At 40.1% G+C, this 19,913-nt stretch overlaps 3 protein-coding genes across 3 annotated transcripts; 2 read left to right on the top strand and 1 right to left on the bottom strand.

Moving 5' to 3' along the window:
• The first annotated feature begins 300 nt into the window (after positions 1-300).
• mthfr (methylenetetrahydrofolate reductase (NAD(P)H)) lies at positions 301-5,213 on the top strand. The gene is made up of 12 exons (XM_037246160.1): positions 301-421; positions 1,816-2,077; positions 2,143-2,381; positions 2,454-2,564; positions 2,637-2,830; positions 2,905-3,155; positions 3,455-3,589; positions 3,706-3,886; positions 3,991-4,173; positions 4,255-4,356; positions 4,430-4,549; positions 4,631-5,213. The coding sequence occupies exons 2-12, from the start codon at positions 1,830-1,832 to the stop codon at positions 4,853-4,855; spliced, it is 1,989 nt and encodes a 662-aa protein (XP_037102055.1). The 5' UTR covers positions 301-421; positions 1,816-1,829; the 3' UTR covers positions 4,856-5,213.
• Positions 5,214-5,299: 86 nt separating this feature from the next.
• On the bottom strand, positions 5,300-9,745 carry LOC119119672 (solute carrier family 2, facilitated glucose transporter member 1-like). The gene is made up of 10 exons (XM_037246162.1): positions 9,597-9,745; positions 8,447-8,539; positions 7,724-7,884; positions 7,414-7,654; positions 6,943-7,105; positions 6,689-6,876; positions 6,352-6,456; positions 6,176-6,277; positions 5,864-6,067; positions 5,300-5,745 (listed from the first exon to the last, which is right to left on the bottom strand). Exons 1-10 carry the CDS (start codon positions 9,612-9,614, stop codon positions 5,539-5,541), a joined length of 1,482 nt encoding a protein of 493 aa, XP_037102057.1. The 5' UTR covers positions 9,615-9,745; the 3' UTR covers positions 5,300-5,538.
• Positions 9,746-11,443: 1,698 nt separating this feature from the next.
• Positions 11,444-19,651, top strand: LOC119119673 (sodium-coupled neutral amino acid transporter 3-like). Its single transcript, XM_037246163.1, has 16 exons — positions 11,444-11,614; positions 14,898-15,004; positions 15,103-15,172; positions 16,059-16,174; positions 16,435-16,508; positions 16,591-16,683; positions 16,791-16,872; positions 17,091-17,173; positions 17,312-17,370; positions 17,456-17,572; positions 17,737-17,816; positions 17,903-18,003; positions 18,089-18,213; positions 18,516-18,660; positions 18,782-18,885; positions 18,958-19,651. Exons 2-16 carry the CDS (start codon positions 14,949-14,951, stop codon positions 19,060-19,062), a joined length of 1,410 nt encoding a protein of 469 aa, XP_037102058.1. The 5' UTR covers positions 11,444-11,614; positions 14,898-14,948; the 3' UTR covers positions 19,063-19,651.
• The last annotated feature ends 262 nt before the right edge of the window (positions 19,652-19,913 follow it).

Below are 19,913 nucleotides of genomic sequence, written 5' to 3'. Positions count from 1 at the left end.
TTACATTAAAAATGGAGAGCTGTTACTCTATCAAAACATTTGGGATTCTTTTATACTTTATATGGAAAATGTGGATCTGAGAAATGTCAATATGGAGCATAGGGTCACTGATGCTCTGAACTTTCCATTTTATTTTATTCATAGAAGTTTAGGGGTATATAATACAAGTAAAAAATACAAATGCAATACAAAAACAAGTGAACTTAAATTGACCTCGTCTAAACGTTTGTCTGTCCATTTCCGACTTTACCAGAAGAACATGAATGCGTCGTCAAGCCCTCAGCGCCACCTGGTGGACAGCTCATGTCATGGATTGGACTTCCTCCGTACCTCCACGCTGTCGCCTCTTTTGCCCACCCACTAATTTTGTGGGAATCCTGGAACACCGGCGATACAAAGCGGTGCGACTGGAAAAAGAAAAGTGAGAACTAACCACTTTGACTTACGCTTTTTGTAATATGCTAGGCTCAGCCTGTAAAATGGTAAAGCACGTGGGATTATTTTTATGTTCAGTCAGTGGTGTCAGGTTGCTAGCTCTGCTCCACTAAGAGCTGCTGCTAACACATTCAAAAAAAACTTTAATTATGTCTCCCGTTGGAACTAGCTAACACATTCAAATAAACTTTAATTACGTCTCCCGTTGCAACTAGGTAATGGTGCACGCTGTTCTGCGCCCAACCGAGTGTCGAAATAATGATCCTGTCTCTCTCCGTTCGTAATTTATCTCCACCCTCCGTTACAAAGAAGCTAACGAACGCAGACGGGCGGAATTTGGAGATGGAATGCTTGCTCGTTTTCGTATTAAAAAGATCAGTCTGCGTTTGTTGCACGCTAATATTTGCTTTTCAATTTGTTTCGTTATACTCTGTTGTTTTGAAAACGCAAGTTGGGATGGGGTTAAATACGGTCGGAGGTCCTCTGTTTACGATGGAGTTTCGTACCTACACGGGTTTGTATGTAAGTCGAAACAGCACACTGAAGTCATAACCGAAACGATATTTGTAGGAAAAATGCTTGGGTATAAAATATAAAACAATCAGAGAAAGTACTTCCACACGTTACTTGTAGAAATACTCATTCGCGTTTTAAAAAAGACAAACAAAAGTAGAAAAACAAAAGTAGAAAAAACAGTTAACCCCTTTTTCCTAAGTAAAAGTCAAGAATGCCAAGAAATACCAATTTTGATAACTTCAAACAACAAAAAACTTGCATAGTGTTCATATGAGTGTCAATATGCTCTTGATAACTGCAAAAATTAATTTTACCTGCGTTTCATACGATTACGACTGAGATTTTTTTCCTTTCGGAAGCTGGTGGTTTTAAAACAAAACTTGAATCACTCTCGGGACCAACATCAAATAAATCTCCTTAATAAGGTTGTCGTCGTTTTGGGAATCTTGATGTACTGGTGTGTCATTAATGATCCCTGGTTCATTATCCTCCATTCCACTGCTTTTATCTTACTTATGTATTTGTTTTTAATTCTCCACCCAAGATTTCAATTCATCAAGATCCCAACCACAGTTGACTTTGCTCTATTAATGTCTGTTCTGCAGAGGTCTGTAAAAGTAACCAATTTATTTTGAGAAAGAATGTAATAGAATGTACAGAAATATTCAAATATATTCTCAAGTGCAGGGCATAAAAGTAAAAAGTAGTCAGAAAAATACTCAATCAAAATACACATCTTAAAATTCTACTTTGGACCACTGAAAACAATCAATTGAAAAACAGTAAGTAGAGCATATTCATTGTGCGCTGTTCACAACCTTGACCTGTATGTGACTGCCTTTCTGTACATTTGTCTTTCTTTAGAGTAATTTCCAATCATGGTGAACCAGGTTCCACAATCCGATGGGACCTGGCAGTCATGCAAGAGTGACTCCAGCGGTGCGGGCACCAGTGGCGGGGAGAGCTCCAAGGAGAGCTCCCGGTGTTCCACGCCAGTGTTGGACGCGGATCGTTCAGACAGGCTGCGGGACAAGATGAGGAGGAGGATCGAGTCCGGGGACCACTGGTTCTCTCTAGAATTCTTTCCCCCTCGGACAGCCCCCGGTGCAGTCAATCTCATTTCGAGGTACGCGTGTCACTTAGCACTTTGCATATGACGGATTGGATTGACACATGTGATTGTGTCTTCAGATTTGACCGTATGGGCTCCGGGGGGCCACTTTTCATCGACATTACGTGGCATCCCGCCGGAGATCCGGGTTCAGACAAGGAGACGTCGTCCATGATGATTGCCAGCACTGCAGTCAACTATTGTGGCCTGGAGACCATCCTCCACCTAACGTGCTGCAGCCAGGGCAAAGACAAGATCACGGCCTACCTGGCCAAAGCCAAGCACCTGGGCCTGAAAAACATCATGGCTTTAAGAGGAGGTCATTGATTTTGCCTTGTGGCTCTGCAGGAATACGCTGCAGTATTTTGTATAAAATGTGATAAATCCATAGATCCGATGGGTGCAGACTGGGATGACGAGGAAGGTTGCTTCAACTATGCCGGCGACCTTGTTAAACACATCCGATCAGAGTTTGATGACTACTTTGACATATGTGTAGCAGGTAAAATGGCGTTACATACCACGCGGCTTGATTTCCACCACTCGTTGATGACAACGTTCGTGTGCGTCACAGGTTACCCCACCGGCCACCCCGAAGCCGAAAGCTATGAGGAAGATCTGCGACACCTGAAGGAGAAGGTGGCCGCCGGAGCCAACTTTGTCATCACGCAGCTCTTTTTTAGGGCAGAAACCTACCTGAAGTTTCTTGATGACTGCCGGGCAATTGGGATCACGTGTCCCATCGTTCCTGGAATCTTCCCCATTCAGGTAACATGGTGATTACTTAGTATCAGACCTTTTAGTTAGGAAGTGCAACATAATGCAAGTGCGTTTGCCTGCAGGGCTACCAGTCTCTGCGTCAGCTTGTCAAGCTCTCAAAGTTGGAGGTGCCAGAGGAGATTATGGAAGTCATTGAGCCCATCAAAGACAATGACGCGGCCATTCGCAACTATGGAATCCAACTAGCGGTGGAGATGTGCAAAGTGTTGCTGCAAAGTGGCAAGGTGCCCGGGCTGCACTTCTACACCCTAAATCGAGAAGTCGCCACCATGGAAGTGCTCCGGCAGCTCGGCCTGTGGATAGAAGACCCGAGGTGAGGGATCCAAGTGGCTGCCAAACATACTGGACAAAAATAGAAATTGGCCTTAAGATGTGTTGGTGTATTGTGTCAATAGTGTGACAAGTCAAGATATCTATGGTACCTTACATTAGGCTGCCCATCATAAAAGGCCACTGTAAAATCAGTCAATCAAACTTAATAATCAAATTCAGTGCTTTTCAGACATAAGCGTGCATCTCATATGTATGCGTACATTCATCACGCAACACAAATGTCGCAAGTTTTGCATAGCCTGCACTGTTTTCCAACAAGGAGCTTGTTTTCTTTGTCAGACGGCCGCTTCCCTGGGCGGTGAGTGCACATCCCAAGCGAAAGGTCGAGGACGTGCGACCCATCTTCTGGGCATCCAGGCCCAAGAGCTACATATACAGAACCCAGGATTGGGATGAATTCCCAAATGGCAGATGGTAAGACATTTGGGAAGGAGATGAAAGGATTGTGGTTTATTATTGATTGCTTTCAATGAAAAGTAAAACATTGAATAGTTGAAAGGTCATGTATCTGTTGTTGATTTTCCTACCAGGGGTAACTCCTCATCTCCAGCATTTGGCGAGTTAAATGACTACTACTTGTTCTACTTGAAGAGCAAGTCATCCAAAGATGCCCTGCTGGAGATGTGGGGAGAGGAGCTGAAGAATGAGGCGAGTGTCTATGAGGTCTTCACCTGCTACATCACAGCCCAGCCCAATCGAAACGGGCACAAGGTCGGTAGATCCCTTTGCAGCAAGGGCAGTGGTACCTCGACGAGTAAGAAATATCACAGGACTCTGTAATTATGCTTCACGTGCTAAGCGTTCCTCTTTGTCAGGTGATGTGCTTGCCATGGAACGATGAGCCACTGGCCCAGGAAACCAATCTGCTGAAGGATGAACTCGAGAAAGTCAACAGACGAGGCGTTCTCACCATCAACTCTCAGCCCAACATCAACGGCAAACCCTCCACAGACCCAATAGTGGGCTGGGGCCCTCCCGGCGGCTACGTCTTTCAGAAAGTACGACCGCTTTTCTGCATGAAACGGTGTCGCTTAGCTAGGTCATCTTAGTGCGTCGCCTCAATCATTTCTATCCGACAGGCCTATCTGGAGTTCTTCACCTCCAGCGAAAATGTGTCTGCTCTCCTCGAAGTACTGAAGAAGTACGAACCCCGCGTCAACTACCACATTGTTAACGTGCACGTAAGTTTGAACAGGGAGCCGTGCTCCTCCCGATTTGTCTCCGTCAATGCGTAACCTTTTATTGTACGCAAAGGGCCGTAACCTGACCAACGCTCCCGACATGCAACCCAATGCTGTCACGTGGGGGATATTCCCCGGCAGGGAGATTGTTCAGCCCACCATTGTGGACCCGGTCAGCTTTATGTTCTGGAAGGTGAGCGCCGTCAGACGTTTGTGTGAACTGCACCAATGTGTCATGTTGCCTGAAACGAGCGTGTCCTGCTATTTCGCTCAGGATGAGGCCTTTGCCTTGTGGATCGAACAGTGGGCCAAACTGTACGAAGACGAGTCACCCTCTCGGATGATCATCAAGTATATTCATGACAACTACTTCCTGGTGAATCTGGTGGACAATGACTTCCCGCTGGACAACTGCCTGTGGCGGGTGATCGATGACATGTTTGAACAGCTGGACGCTTCTTCAAAGTCAACACCCCTTCAAGTGTCATCATCAGTTTGATGATAGTATGTTTTTGTATTGTTTTTATAAAAAGATGAAAAGAAACACCCCTAAGCTATTTTGGAATGTTGCTGTTAGAAAGGAAATGTTTACTTCACACTATTATCAGTCAGTATTTCATTTTCTTTGTACTTTTAGGAATTAAGCCAGAAAGGCAAAAATGAAGTCATTTCTTTTAGCCACGTTACTCCAACTGTGTTTTTTGTGTGTTTTAAATTTCTATTTACTGAGCTCAGTTTTTTAACTCCACTTTTGAAATTGCTGTGAAATGTGTTTTTAATGGTCATTACTCCGTGTGCTAGTGTGGGCAAACACTACTTTTGCTACCTATTAAAGCTAGCAAACGTTTTACAAACTATTTGTCTTGCCTGGTGTCCAAATGAATTCCTGTTTGTATATTATCAGTAACTAACAATTACACAGAAGTGAGATGAAACCGCTGAGCACTTTTCAGGGCTAGGGGGTTTATTTTTGTGGGATTGACATAATGACAATGTATTTGCGTGATTGGTGAAACACAAGCCCTTTTTCCTTTAAAGCACAAAAACGGAACAGAGCATGTGACTCGACCCAGTTTGACAGTCTGTGAATGGACTAGAAGTCATCGTAGGAACTTGGGCCTAACAACCAGATGAAATGGGATTAAAACGTGTACCCCAATGTAGAAAATTTGAGAAGAGCTTTTAAAGGTCAGGATCATCCCCCCTGAGTGTGTTGAATTCTTCAGAGGCCGAATATTTATCGGCACCGCGACCGGTCGGTTGTCGGAAGCCTGCGGAAATCTCATCAAAAGTACGTCCCTTGGTTTCGGGCACCTTGAAGTAAGTGAAGACAAAGAAGCCCAGCAGGAAAATAGTGAAGATGACAAAGACGTAGGGCCCGCAGAGTTGCTGAAGGGAGATGAAAAAAAGAGTGAATGCCTTCATCTGATCAAGATGAGCGAGTTATCTGAGCTGCATTTAAGGTGATACCTATTTGACTTTTTAGGACGAAAAAAAACAACCTCACCTCAACATAGGGAAAGCTCATGCCAATTACAAAATTGGCAGACCAGTTCGAGAAGCCAGCAACCGCGAAGGCAGCGGGCCGTGGCCCCTGACTGAAGAGTTCTGCCACAATAAACCACGGGATGGGGCCTGGGCCAATTTCAAAAAAGGCTACAAAGCTTAGGATGGCTATGATGCTCACATAGGACATCCAGCTGAACTGATCCTGTGGAACACAGCAACTCTCAGTCGGAATACAACAATTGTTACAACTACATATCACAAACGCCAAATCACTACAATATCAAATAATCGTCGTTTTTCATACACTTACCAACAAGGCCATAGCGAGAGTTAAAGCAACCGCCGAAATTGCCATTCCCATTAAACCAGTCAGGTGGAGTGGCCTTCTCCCAATACGCTCCACCACAAACAACTGCAGAAAAAGAAAACGCCAACATTCTGAACTTGAGCTATTACATTTTCTAAAATATTTATTTTGTTACTTACAGAAACAACTGTGAAGGCTGTGTTTACCACTCCTGCTCCGATGGTTGCATAGACAGGCTGGGACACACCTGCTTTTGCAAAGATTCCAGTCGAATAGTAGAACACCTAAAAGGGGAGAACAAGAAAAGAATTGACAACAAAAATATAAAACATCCACAAACATGTACTGGAAGCAGTGTAGTAAAATGGTGAAAATATACATACAATTGGGAAGAAATAAACACTATTTAATGCAACGGGTATTACAATTTGAAAATGTATCTGACTTGATGTTTCAAACAGCCATCAATTCAAATCACATCTGAGTAGAAAATGTAAGAGTCGCTGGCCAACTTACAGCGTTGATCCCCGACAGCTGCTGGGAGAGCTGCATCATCACAGCAACAAGGACAGGCTGGCGATAGACGGGAGAGCGCAAAAGCTCCAGTATGGTCACTTTTTTCTCCGCCATCATCTGCCGGCTCTCTTCCTTCATCTCCATCATGTCCTGGCTCACGTTGGCGCTGCCACGGAGCTTCACTAACACTGCAAAATGATTGTATCAAATAAATTGTATCAAATTCATTTTTGGAGCAGTAATTTGTGTCTCACCGTTGTTGGCTTTGCTCTCCTCGTTGCAGTTGATGAGGAGGTATCTGGGGCTCTCCGGGCAGAAGGGCAGCAGGACGGACTGCACAACGGCTGGCAGTAAAGTGAACCCTAACAACAGTGGCCAGAGGGAATCGTTTCCCATGATGGATTCGATCCCCAAAATCTGCGCAACATGTAAGCGACACTGTTATGTCCATAATAACTGTCAATGTTGTATTCCAAGTAAAAGCCAATAAACTTGAACTAAATGTCCTTTTCAGCTTAAATTAATTAATAACCGTACACAGTATTATAAAATTTGGACTATGACCTGGTTATATTGTAAACAGTAAGTACATTTGTCTAAATGATTTATTTGGTGCCAAATCTGAATCTGCCCTCAATTCGTCTCTTGTACATCAGGCTAAATCAATAAATGAATAAAACCGCTGGAGTTTGCTTTGGTTGTTGGATGAGGAAAACGTTTTTTACCTGTGCCAAGAGGATGCCGATAACAACCCCCAGCTGATGCAGAGTGCCCATTGCTCCGCGGAGAGACGTCGGGGAGATTTCCTCCACGTACATGGGCACAAAGCCAGTGGACAGGCCAGAATACAAGCCCACCACAAAACGCCCAATGATGAGTAGTTCCCATGAGGTAGCCATCTTGGAGAACCCCATGAGCAAAGCAGAGATAAGGGCGAGCACATTTGCCATGAGCATGGAATTCCTCCTTCAGAAAAACACAATTCATTCCATTTCATTCATATTGATCCGAATTGGGTCAGTATCAACGGGCTACCTGCCAAAGCGGTTCACGAAGAGACCAACTGAGAAGGAACCGAACATTCCACCCACAGAGAAGATGGCCACTGAGAGGGACCACAGAGCTGTTAGCGTGCTCTGAGAAATGGGCTCAGAAAACCTGCTGGTCCACGTCTCATTGTAGAAATTTTCAATGGTCTGAAACACAAAAAGCAACAAAAACCCAACAAATTTCTTTGTGTGAACTTAACTTGCTGGGGTTCACCAAGGGATGACAATTCAGGATTCAATGGGAATACGGTATATGGGAATGTACATGATAAGAGATGACCTTGCACCTTTAAATAAATGAATAAATAAATAAATAAACCCTCCCTAACTTCAGAATTGTGAGGTAGATGTGCAGACCACTCGCCACTATGCCGCGATAAACATTCAACCTCGTAATCCTTTAAGATGCCAACATAGCACTGTATAATCTCATTAACCTACTCCATGTCACTTCAAATTTGAGTTAAACCCTCTCAGTAACTCACATTAGCACGCAAAGCGCAAGCGTCAAACTGCGTACATCTGAACACATCTTTTGCAAGAAGAATGAGAGCTTGCTAAAGATTTAAATTTCTCTCAGAAATGTTCAACAACAAAAAGTAATGTTAATATATAAATAAAAATATTTGAAGAATATTCCACTTCATTATTTTGAGTTTTATTGGGTTGGTAGTTACCAGCTTTGCATCTTACACTGGGTGCCACTCACATTTTGAGGGGAATTAATGACTCCAGTGTTGTAGCCAAACTGGAGGGAGCCGATCACCGCTGTGCCCACGGCCATCATGAGCTGGGGTGTCACCTGTCATAAAAAAACAACGTTATATATATGTACGTACTAATATAATATAATATAATATAATATAATATAATATAATATAATATAATATAATATAATATAATATAATATAATAAATGATGCATGCAAACTCCATAAAGGAAATCCGAAGCCCATATCCAAATCTGACCATTTTCGTCAGCATAACGATAGCCAAATATGATCTTTATACGTATAGTAATATTTTGTTGTTTTATATTTTTAATATTTTGTTACACTGCACACGCCACAATAATAATATGATCTGTGTCTAATATTTGGATGATTTTAATTGTTGCTGTGTCTGGTCGGTGTGTTCCTGTTTATAAAAGGAAACTAAACTCCTGGCCACTTGCCATTGCCCTCATTGTCTAGTCCGACTGCATTTAATTTAAGTAGGTAAGCTTTTTACGATAGAGTACTGCTATCACTATAGGCGCCTCGGTCACTGCACATACTGTAAGGACTATTGGGAAAGTCACGCCTGTTTGGTTTCTACTCTCATAACAATGTTAATCTCTTAATTCATTTTTGTATTCAGTACAAAAGTGAAAAATTAACTACATTTTGCTGTATACAATGGGAGAGTATACAGTTGAATATTTGTCAACAAACTAACTTAACATCACATTTACACGGTAGCAAGGTCAGACAATCTTGTCCTGATTTGACGTCAGATCTCAACTTTCTTTTGAAAGATGCCACACAACATTAACAAATTTCTTAAATCGACATTGAAAACTCATCTCGGAAGGATTTTAGAAAGTCACATATACATTTGTGACCTCTATAATAACTGCACCAGTGTAATCTTGACACTTGGTGGGAACTCCAATATTTTTGGACGTTATTATTGGAGCTACAGTTAGTCAACACCAATGAGAAACAAATTCAAAGAGAAACAAAACATATTCTGCAATTATTATATTCACTTTTCAAACATGGTTCTTAGATAGTAGTTATTTCACATGTTAATTAGTTGTAACTAATCTTGCCAGATTGTTTCCTTCTTTCATACAGCTTTATATCAGACACACATTACCTCTCCAATGCACTCCATGTTGACTTTTTACACACTTGGAATAAAAAAATAAAAAAAAAGTAAATCCTGTATTCCAATAGGTATCTATGATAACATTTTAAAAAAGGGTCATGGTGCTTCTATGTGAGTAAACGCAGGTCTCTACAAAGATGCACGCAAACCTTTCAGTATTCCACGTGCTGCACTTCACTGAGCTGCTTAATGACATCAGTCCTAAGTGGATCTGGCTAGATCATCGTCCTGATTGGCAGAGAGGGGGGGAAAAACAAGAAAGCACATGGTCACAACACAATGTCAAGAAGATGAGACGTAATATAGCTAATTAGGTCTTAATGAATGTTACAGTCACACAAACAGAATGATCTTAACTTGATTCAAACTGAGCATTTTATACTGAAATAGTCTTATATCCAAAAATGTGTCTCTTGTGTTTGCTCTTTTTTTTCTGAGAAGTACTGCCTTGAAGTTATCTCTGTATTTTCACTGAAAACAGCTGCTCGCTGCATGGGCATAGAGTGTGACACGTGATCGTATATACTGAGATTCTGCGCACCTGCTGCTGTTCACGTAGGAAGAGAAAGAATCAGATGGAGTCCTCTTCAATCCTCTGACGTGGTTGAACTTATATCTTCATGTCTATACAAAAATTGCAATTGGGTGAAGAAGTCATACCAGCATATCAAAAATTAAATTCGTAAACAAAACAAAAAAACGACACCCATACTGTAATTTATGTCCATGACAAACTCCCAAACATTGACTGAAGAAGTTGGGGAAAAAAATTTATGTGACCTAGAGCTTTGTTGAATCAAAATGACTAATTACACTGGTCAACAGGATATTTTGGCTTTATGTGTAACTAAACATATTTCATGATTTCAAAAATGTATTTGCTTGTTTTCGAGCACATCAGATTTTCTAGATAGTTGAATTTCTTGGTTTTTAAGTTTGATCTGAAAAACTTGTGCAATCCAGATTTTCTTCTATACGTACTAATTCATCATAATTTCATCATGAAACTAAGACTGTAAATCTATAAAAACAATCCACCTTCACTCTGATCACAAATGTGAGTCTGACTACATTGAATTGGAGTCAGAACTTCTGGCTGATGTGCTACGGTCCATAAAACCTTTGTCGAGGCTGCTCTCGCTTTTGGAATATGCTGGAAAGAAGTGTTACGCAACGTTATGCATGACGGAGATTGGATTTTAGAGCTATATTTTGAGAAATATTTTTTTACCCAATTCTCAGGGAGAGTCAACGTGTACAATCGGTTCTATCGTTTTATGTCTCTCGCCCTCACACATATTGGAACAATCGAGTCCAAAGATTTGATTTAGCGCCGTACTAAATCACTGTAGCGCCCCTTTCTGAATGCAGGTACATTCATCGTGGAAGTCACACATAAACAGACTCATGGGAGCGTTCTTAACCTTTACCATCTGGTGTTTTAAAGGACATGCACTCCAGTTGCCTCACACACTTGTGTGGAGATCATCGCTTTATATATTTACATTTCCACATTGATGCAATGCACAGCTAGCTTTTTCCAGCTTGGCTCTCATATACAGTACAGCTGGTTGTTAACTCCAGACTCTTATGTAATAATAATATGCTCAACAGATTCTACTCTTATCTCCGGAGCTTCCTAAAGCGTAAAAACAAGTCTTTGTGTGAGAACACTAAACAGGACACAGTCATCTCAGAAATCCCCTATTGATCAAGCAATTAACAAAGTCATATTTAATGTGTTGTTTGTTTTGGGGAAAGGAAGAGGAGTGCCTACACGTGTGACCTCACAAGAAACTTGATCCCATCATTTTCAGCCCCCCCTTCTCACTCCCTGTTCCCATATTTGTTCCTCTCTTCCCAACCTTCCCCAGAGCCACAGTGCGCCTCCATTCAGGGCTCAAAACACAACTTGAATTACGCCTGTGCCCAAAGAGTCGTTGCGGTGGCAGGACTTCACGACACAAACGTTGACTTCTGAGGGTCATCTGGACTCGCTCGAGGAGGTAAGTCCACCCAACACTTGCATGAGCTGGACTGACTGTTGCCACGTGGTTTGACTTCGAGAGGAACTCTGCTCACCAAAAAAGAAAAAGTGCTTTGTTGAAGGTGTACTCTCTTCAACTTGGACAACATTTCACTCAGTAGTTTGTAGTTTTTTTTTTGTGCAAGCATGTTTTAGTGAGTTGTCTTTTTGGTGTGTATGTGTTTTTGTTATTGCTCCTTGGAGGAAAATGTTGGAAAATATGGAGAGTTTTGAGTACAAATAGTAACAATGATTACATAATGACATAAATAAAAAGTGTTAAGGTTGAATGCAAGTGTGAAACCTTTCTTTATACTGTAATGTACTTCTGCTGCCATGTCATCACCGTGGAACTCCCCTTAAAATGATGGATTGCTTTTTAGTGTCTATGTTTTCCATTTTAACACATTGGATTTTCTTTATGCACATTTACTAAAATATGCACTTAAAGAGAATTTCATTTTTTTCTGGCTCAATTTCTACCAATCCACCAAAGTTTTATGGATATTGCAATGTTTTTTTTGTTATGTTTTGTAAGGTAAAACTGATAAACAAAGCAAAAATGTCAATCCAAACAAGACTGCAGCCTTGTACTTTTGCTCAGGACACAACAACAACAACTGGTGGGGTCATTGAATGGCTATTTAATGTACTTTTTGAGTAAGTCCGACTAAAAAAAAGGGAGAAAGAGTGAAAGATTTGGCATGGGTATGACTGACCAAAGTTTTAGTTTCACAACCAGCGGCAGTGTAGTTCAGCACCGACATGAGTATGCAGAGAGTCAGTGTGTAAATCATGTTTAAAAAAAAAAATTGAAGCAGTGTGTGGTTTGTGCTGTTATATCATAACAGGAACATTCTGTAGAATGAATTGCTTCGCCTCTGTTGATACTCAAAATACATACGCTGGGTGCTCAAATTATGTGTTCAGCAAAATAAAACAAGAACAAATATGAATACAATAATGTATATATATATTTTTTTTAACTGTGAGAAGTTGATTTGGACATTTTAAAGGGTGTGTGTGTGTGTGTGTGTGTGTGTGTGTGTGTGTGTGTGTGTGTGTGTGTGTGTGTGTGTGGATTACAGCTGTAACAGGAGACAGTAATGTTTTTCGTAGCCATAGCTTGGAAACCAACCTTAAAATAAGACTGGATGTTTGCAAAGGTGGCGGCGCAGTGGTCAGTGGCGAGGAGCGTCGCTGCACAGCAGGAAGGCATCCGGTTTGATTCTATAGGCTGAGGAAAGAGGAGGGGAAAAGGAAGCTATCAGACTTTTCTATTGTGGAAGATGTTACCTAATCTTGGAAAAGTATTTGCTGTAGGTAAAAAGGATGTTGTGAGAATATTGTAAATTCATGTGATGGAGTTCAAAATTCTTCCTGAAAGCAACAAACAGGAAGATTAAAAAGAGCTAAGAACAAAGTGTGACTTCCCAGATTGTAATGTTGAGCTTGTGAGATGAGATGATTCGTTTTCATACTGATGGCCACGTGAAGGTTAAATGCTGAATGTTTATTTACATCATACTGGATTATATTGAAAACATACTGTACATATCAATCTGAAGCTTTCTTGGCATCATATGATTAGCCATATACCATTCCCAAATAGACACCAAAATCCAATGTAATGTTTTTTTGTTACATGACACTGAGTCTTGTTACTGTATCTGACTTACAACATCTCTATATAGCAGAATGGAAGTTTTATTTAGATTTGAAATGCATGGATGAGATGTACGGGCAGATTGGTATTAAGCAACAAGATACTCAAGTGTACGGCAATATAGACATTAATGATGTCTATTTGTGTTGGGGCAGTATTGGAAAGAGCCACGTGACTACACCCAGAAAGCGACACGGTCACGTTTTAACAGGGAGGTCATTCTCAGCTTTTATCACTTTGTCCGTCATCACAGAAGTCCTCAAAGTGAAAATGTGCCAAAAGCTTAAAAACATTACACAAACTACAATTACCACTGTGAAAACAAGATGGCATGTTAGTTGACAAGATACGTGGGAAAGTACTCATCAAATTGAAGAATTCATTGAATGTTGTGTATAAAAATACAATTCAGCATAAAAAAAGTCAAGTATCACGTTGACTCTACAAACAACTTGATTCATTTGAAGTCCAATATGATCAAATGTTACTTTTGTCAATGACTTAGTGACCTGAAATGCTCAATGATGGATCAGACTGTACACTGTGTACTTTTTTAGTTTGGCCGCAAGAGTATTTACGCTAGAGCTGTTTTTTTTCCCCGCTGGAAACTGTAGCATGTGGTAGCCTGCGGTGGAACGTCGAGTTGGTCGTAAATATTGTAAGGGAATGAAACAGTCTAGACCAGGTGTTTATTCATTTGATTTTTAAAAAGTATAAATAGGCCTTGTAAAAAAAAAAAAAAAAGTTAAATACTATACCATAATTGAATGTCTTTTCAAAAAATACATTCTCATTTTGAATGTTGCAGAATTTTTTTTTAGTTTTTCAAAAAATATTTATTTCTATTTATTTCTATTATTTTTCATTATTTTATACAAAGAATACTTTTTGTTGATTATGAGATATAAAAATAAAAATGATTTAGGGAAAAATCATCTTCAATACCTTGAAAAACATTACAGAAATTTTGATAACATAACTGATCTGTGGACTGGAATAATTAAAAATCCTAGTGGCCTGTATTAGCCCCACGCTAAAAGGCTATCATGACTGTTGTGATCAATCTGACTTGACCTGAGGATGACGTTTACTTTGGCTACCACCGGGAAACCAAACAGAGATAAAGTACGAGAAGAAACGTTTGTTTTGGCCGGGTGAGCGTCGTCGTGTACTTTGACAATTATGACATACGCCAGACCACCGTTTCCATTTATGTTGCTTATTTTATTTTTCCTAGGACGCAGTGACTGTGTACTGTTGCATTACATAGAAATAAACAAAACTGAATAGCAGCTGGGTTTTTTTCCCCTAATTTTATTTCCTAATCTTTTAAAGTTTATCAGTATTTTATTGATTGATTGGTTTCTTTTATTTAACATACATAGAATTGAAATAAAAAAAAAAAAAATCAGATTGTACTGTGTATGATGAGAGAATTTGGCTTATTAAAGATGGCAGCACAAAACATCTCTGGATTGAATTAAACAATTGCTAAATTGACTTTCCGACCACTCACTGATCCATGTAAAGTCTCAAGAAATAACAACCTTCATATATAAGGCATGATCATAAAATCGTTTTGATTCTTCTTTTTCAGATTTTCCCTTCCATTTTACCCCCCTTTTAAGTCAGAGCGTTCCATCCAAATATGGAGATGGAGAAACTGTCAAACGGTCATGGAGCTGCCATGCCAATGGATGAAGAGTACGCTAAACTTGCTTCCTTTAAGTTGATTTATTGCAAATTACTCTAGCACAGAATACTCTATTGTTCACATTTAAATTACTATCTTCTACTTCCAGAGTCCCGCAAGAGGATCAGCTGTTTCTAGAGCACAAGAGCAGGCCCACAAAGACGACCCAGTTTACTGATGTGAGCATGCCAAGAAAAGAGAATATAATATACACTACCGTTCAAAAGTTTGGGGTCACAAAATTGTTTGGGTGACCCCAAACTTTTGAACGGTAGTGTATATATTTATTTAGATAATTATTTATAGATTATATATATAATCTTCTGTGTAAAAAATCTTATAATATATATGTATACTTATATTCATAGATTATATATAATCTTATACAAATATAAGATATAATTTATAATATTTAATTCATAATATTTTATTATAATAATATTTACACTACCGTTCAAAAGTTTGGGGTCACCCAAACAATTTTGTGACCCCAAACTTTTGAACGGTAGTGTACATATAATCAATCACCTACATCCACTTGAGTCATAAATCAAACATACCAGTTTCTTCAAAAAACTTGTTCTTTTAACAGATATTTTTAAGCTAACTTATGTAAACTTGAAATACTTGTGGCCAAGACAAACCAGCCGTGTTGCTGATGTAACTCACAAGGCCTCTAGTGAATTTGTAAGTAAAACCACTCCATACACTTAATTTAGCTAAGCCGGTTTAGCTTAATGCTAACACACAATGCAAAAAGTCATAGATCGGCTAATAAATAGTATTGGTGTTACATTGTTACAAATATTTACGCAACAGATAAGTGGAGCAGTACCTGTAGACAAATAATGTAATGGCATGCAAAGGCATATATTCTTTATCCGCTGTGAAGAATAACTAATATTACTGCAGTTTAAAAAACAGAATAATGGGTAGTGTTTTTTAGGCGCTGGAATGGAGCTTTATAAATTGAGCATTACTTGTAGTAGTGCTATTGAATGTGACAACACTGTTGTGTTTTGTTTTTCTCTGATGTTTACCATTTCAACTTAATTCTCTTTTCAGTTTGAGGGTAAAACCTCATTGGGAATGTCTGTCTTTAACCTGAGTAACGCCATCATGGGCAGCGGAATTCTGGGTCTTTCGTACGCCATGTCCAACACAGGCATCGTCCTTTTCCTGTGAGTGCTTGTGTCATAATCCTTAGAGTACTGCTTTTGGAGGGACTTCCCTCGTGTTTGTCCGTCTAACTTCCTCTTCCTGTTGCCCAATCTCACTTATTTGTGACTCTGATTTTAGAAATGACTGTTGCTTGTACATCAAACCATAATGAAAAATACGGCATTATTTATTTTATTACCTACTCCATTTGCACAAGCTTTGTTTTCAACTCTCTGCCCTCCTTAAAGGTGTTTTTCTTGCCACTGTGTGTGTATGACAGGGTGCTGTTGATATGTATTGCATGTCTATCCTCCTACTCCATCCATCTGCTGCTACGCAGTGCTGGAGTCGTGGGTAAGGCTTCAAAAGCATTTAGAAAACAACGCAAAATAGAAATGTCTTGCTCTTGAGTGAATGCGTTTTGTTGTTTTCTCAGGTATCCGTGCCTATGAGCACCTGGGCATGAGAGCATTTGGACATCCAGGAAAGATCATAGCAGCTGTCGTCATAACACTACATAACATTGGAGGTCATTTGTCAATATGAATGGGATGTAAATCTAAATTATGACAAATCCATGATGCCTATGCTTTGACATTAAAGGCAATGCCAATAAATATTTGCCTTTATTTGCAGCGATGTCCAGTTACCTGTTCATTGTGAAGTCGGAGCTACCGCTGGTCATCCAGGCTTTTCTCGGGCAAACATCTGGTTCAGAGTAAGTCGTGATGCGTATAGATCAAATGAGTCATCCCTTAGAGCTTAGACAATATTTGAGTTGGCAGCCGGTCAAGAAGAGCATTGGAATCAATTATTCATTTAGAACTTTGGATGTGCATGTATTGAGAAAAAAAAATACTGGATTTCTTGACATAAAAAAAAAACTATCTACTATCTGCTTCATTCAAAGAAGTCTATTTTGTTTTCATCACCTAGTGACTGGTACATGAATGGAAATTACCTCATCATCATAGTCACTGCCTGCATCATCCTTCCTTTGGCCCTCATGAAGCACCTTGGTAATTCTCACTTTTTTTCAGATATTTTTCAAATATGTCATTTACAGACCCAGGTTCGAAAGAAAATAGTCACCAAACTGTTGATTTACCATCATAATCAGTGTTCCTGACTCAATTCTATTGTCTTGTGCTCCTCAGGGTATTTGGGTTACACAAGTGGCTTTTCTCTCTCCTGCATGGTGTTCTTCCTTTCTGCGGTAAGCGTATAAGAAAAATAACAGAAAAAGAATCATCTAGCATGTTCCTATAGCGTGCTTATATCCCCTTTTTCTGTCATGAAAGGTCATCTACAAAAGATTTCACATTTTCTGTCCTTTGGAGTTGTTTGGCAACTACTCTGTTAGCACGGAACCCTCCGGGGATATGTGCACCACCACATTCTTCACGATCAATCAAGAGGTAAGAACAGATGAAATCAACTTCATGTCAACACTTGTGATCATTTTGCAATCGCAGCATAATTTGCTACTTAAAATAAAGTTTGTCTATGAAAGCGGAGATATTTAAGAGTCATATGGCGTGTGACAAATAGCTGGACAGATATTTTCCCACTTTGTTTGCAGACAGCCTATGCGATTCCAATTCTGGCATTTGCCTTTGTGTGTCACCCTGAAGTTCTTCCCATCTACACAGAACTAAGAAAGTAAGACAGAAAAAAATGCAAATAATGTTTTTTTTTTTGCCATTGCTGGATATCATGAATATTTTCTTCATCTTATCCCCATCAAGCCCAACCAAGAGAAGAATGCAGAGTATTGGCAATATTTCCATCCTTGGAATGTTCACTATGTACTTCCTCACTGCCATATTTGGCTATCTAACCTTTTACCGTGAGTGCAACACCTTTGTCACTTTGACCGTAAAGGTCATCATTTCAACTTTGATATTTGGTTGTGAATTTGTGTTTTTGCACAGAAAACACAGAGGCAGAGCTGCTCCATACCTACAGTAAGGTGGACCCTCTGGACACGCTGATCCTCTGCGTACGATTGGCTGTCCTGGTCGCTGTCACTCTCACAGTCCCCGTGGTGCTCTTTCCTGTAAGAACATGCGCATTGTTTACAATTTCTTACTGTATGGCAGCAGTACGCAACTCACTTCACAGAAAGCAGCAGTACGGCAGATAGTGAAGAACTTTAAAAAAGTGAAAGAACAATCTATTAACACTTTATAGGGCACTTAAAAAAACTGTGAATAAACTATAAACAATTCCAGTGCCTATAATTGACATAAATTTTGAATAATCTTCAAAAGAAAAGCATGCTGGAAAACTAAATAGAAATAACTGAGTGGAGTAGTCTGAGGTGCTTACGGTAAAATCCTACGTGTGCATTTCCTCCAGATTCGTCGTGCCCTGCAGCAGCTTCTGTTCCCTGGGAAGGCTTTCCACTGGGTGCGCCATATTGTCATTGCCTTGTGCCTGCTGTGCGTTGTCAACCTGCTGGTCATCCTCGTGCCCAACATTCGAGACATCTTTGGCATTACAGGTATCACATTTGACTGTCCAACACAGTCCCAATTCTAAAATTTTCAGCACTTCAACAGAAAAAGTGTGACACATTTACTGTTATTTTGTTTTTTTTAGTAAATTCTGTTTTTTGTACTAAGGGGCAACTACGGCTCCAAGTCTGATTTTCATCCTTCCTGGCTTGTTTTACATCCGCATCATCCCCACTGAGCAAGAGCCCATGAACTCCCGACCCAAGATCCAAGTAGGTTTCCACTTAGGCCTTTAAGAAAGACTCCCATACTGATGTCTCGTTTTATTTGTTTTTTGTTTTCAGGCCGCATGTTTCGCAGCACTCGGGTTTATATTTATGACCATGAGTCTTACATTCATTGGAATCGATTGGACGAGTGGGGAAAAACGAAGTCTGGGCGGGCATTAAAGTGCTTCCAAGATCTAGAGAAACAGCATCCTCACTTCTCCAGTCATCAACTTTCTGCTGGATGGTTTTGACCATGAGCTCGGAGCGCTCTTAATTACAAGAGGACACGTTGTTCCTCCATGGTGTGTTCAAGTGTGCCCCGTAAGCCACTCAGGACACATCGGCAGGTAGAGTCGGCCCCGCTTACGTTGCTCATGGAAGCCACCATACTCGCAACTGTCCATCTTCACTAAATGTCACTAAATTGTGGAGTATAACGCTAAGAACGAAATTACCGTCTGCATGCAAAATACTTTGTTTAATTATTGCTTTATAAAATGGAGCAGAAAAATGACATTGAACAAGACCAAACACTCTGGGGCGAGGGGGGGGGGGGGGGGGGGGGGCATTTATGGTCATTTGATGTGTTTTACTTCGTAATACTGCAGAGCAGTACTTTGTAAACTGCCAAAGAAATGTTATGCTCAGTCCAAAAGACAGTGTGGTATTGCATGGCTATGCTGTGAACCAATTAATTTGGTATAAGGTAACCAATTACTTTGGTTTTGTATATTTGTTGTGAACATTAATAAATATTGTCAAAATATTGTTTGTGTGTTTTCTTTTTATTATCTTGTACACAATAGTGCACAATCTTGTCTATCTTATTTTTGGTCACGTAATGATCATTCTACCATCAGTGTCTGGGAAACCGGATTACCTCCATTAAATTACCATAACAATTCCCATATTGACTTTTTATTGACATTGTGGCAGCACAGCAGCCAAGCGATTAGCACGTCTGCATCACAGTGCAGAGATTTGTGATTCCGGTGTTCAACTCTGACATTCCTGTGTGGATTTTGCAAGTT

This window comes from Syngnathus acus, chromosome 2, assembly GCF_901709675.1.
Source record: "Syngnathus acus chromosome 2, fSynAcu1.2, whole genome shotgun sequence".
NCBI lineage: Eukaryota > Metazoa > Chordata > Actinopteri > Syngnathiformes > Syngnathidae > Syngnathus > Syngnathus acus.
Note: the sequence above shows the minus strand (reverse complement) of the source record. Positions and strands in the feature narration are given on the sequence as shown.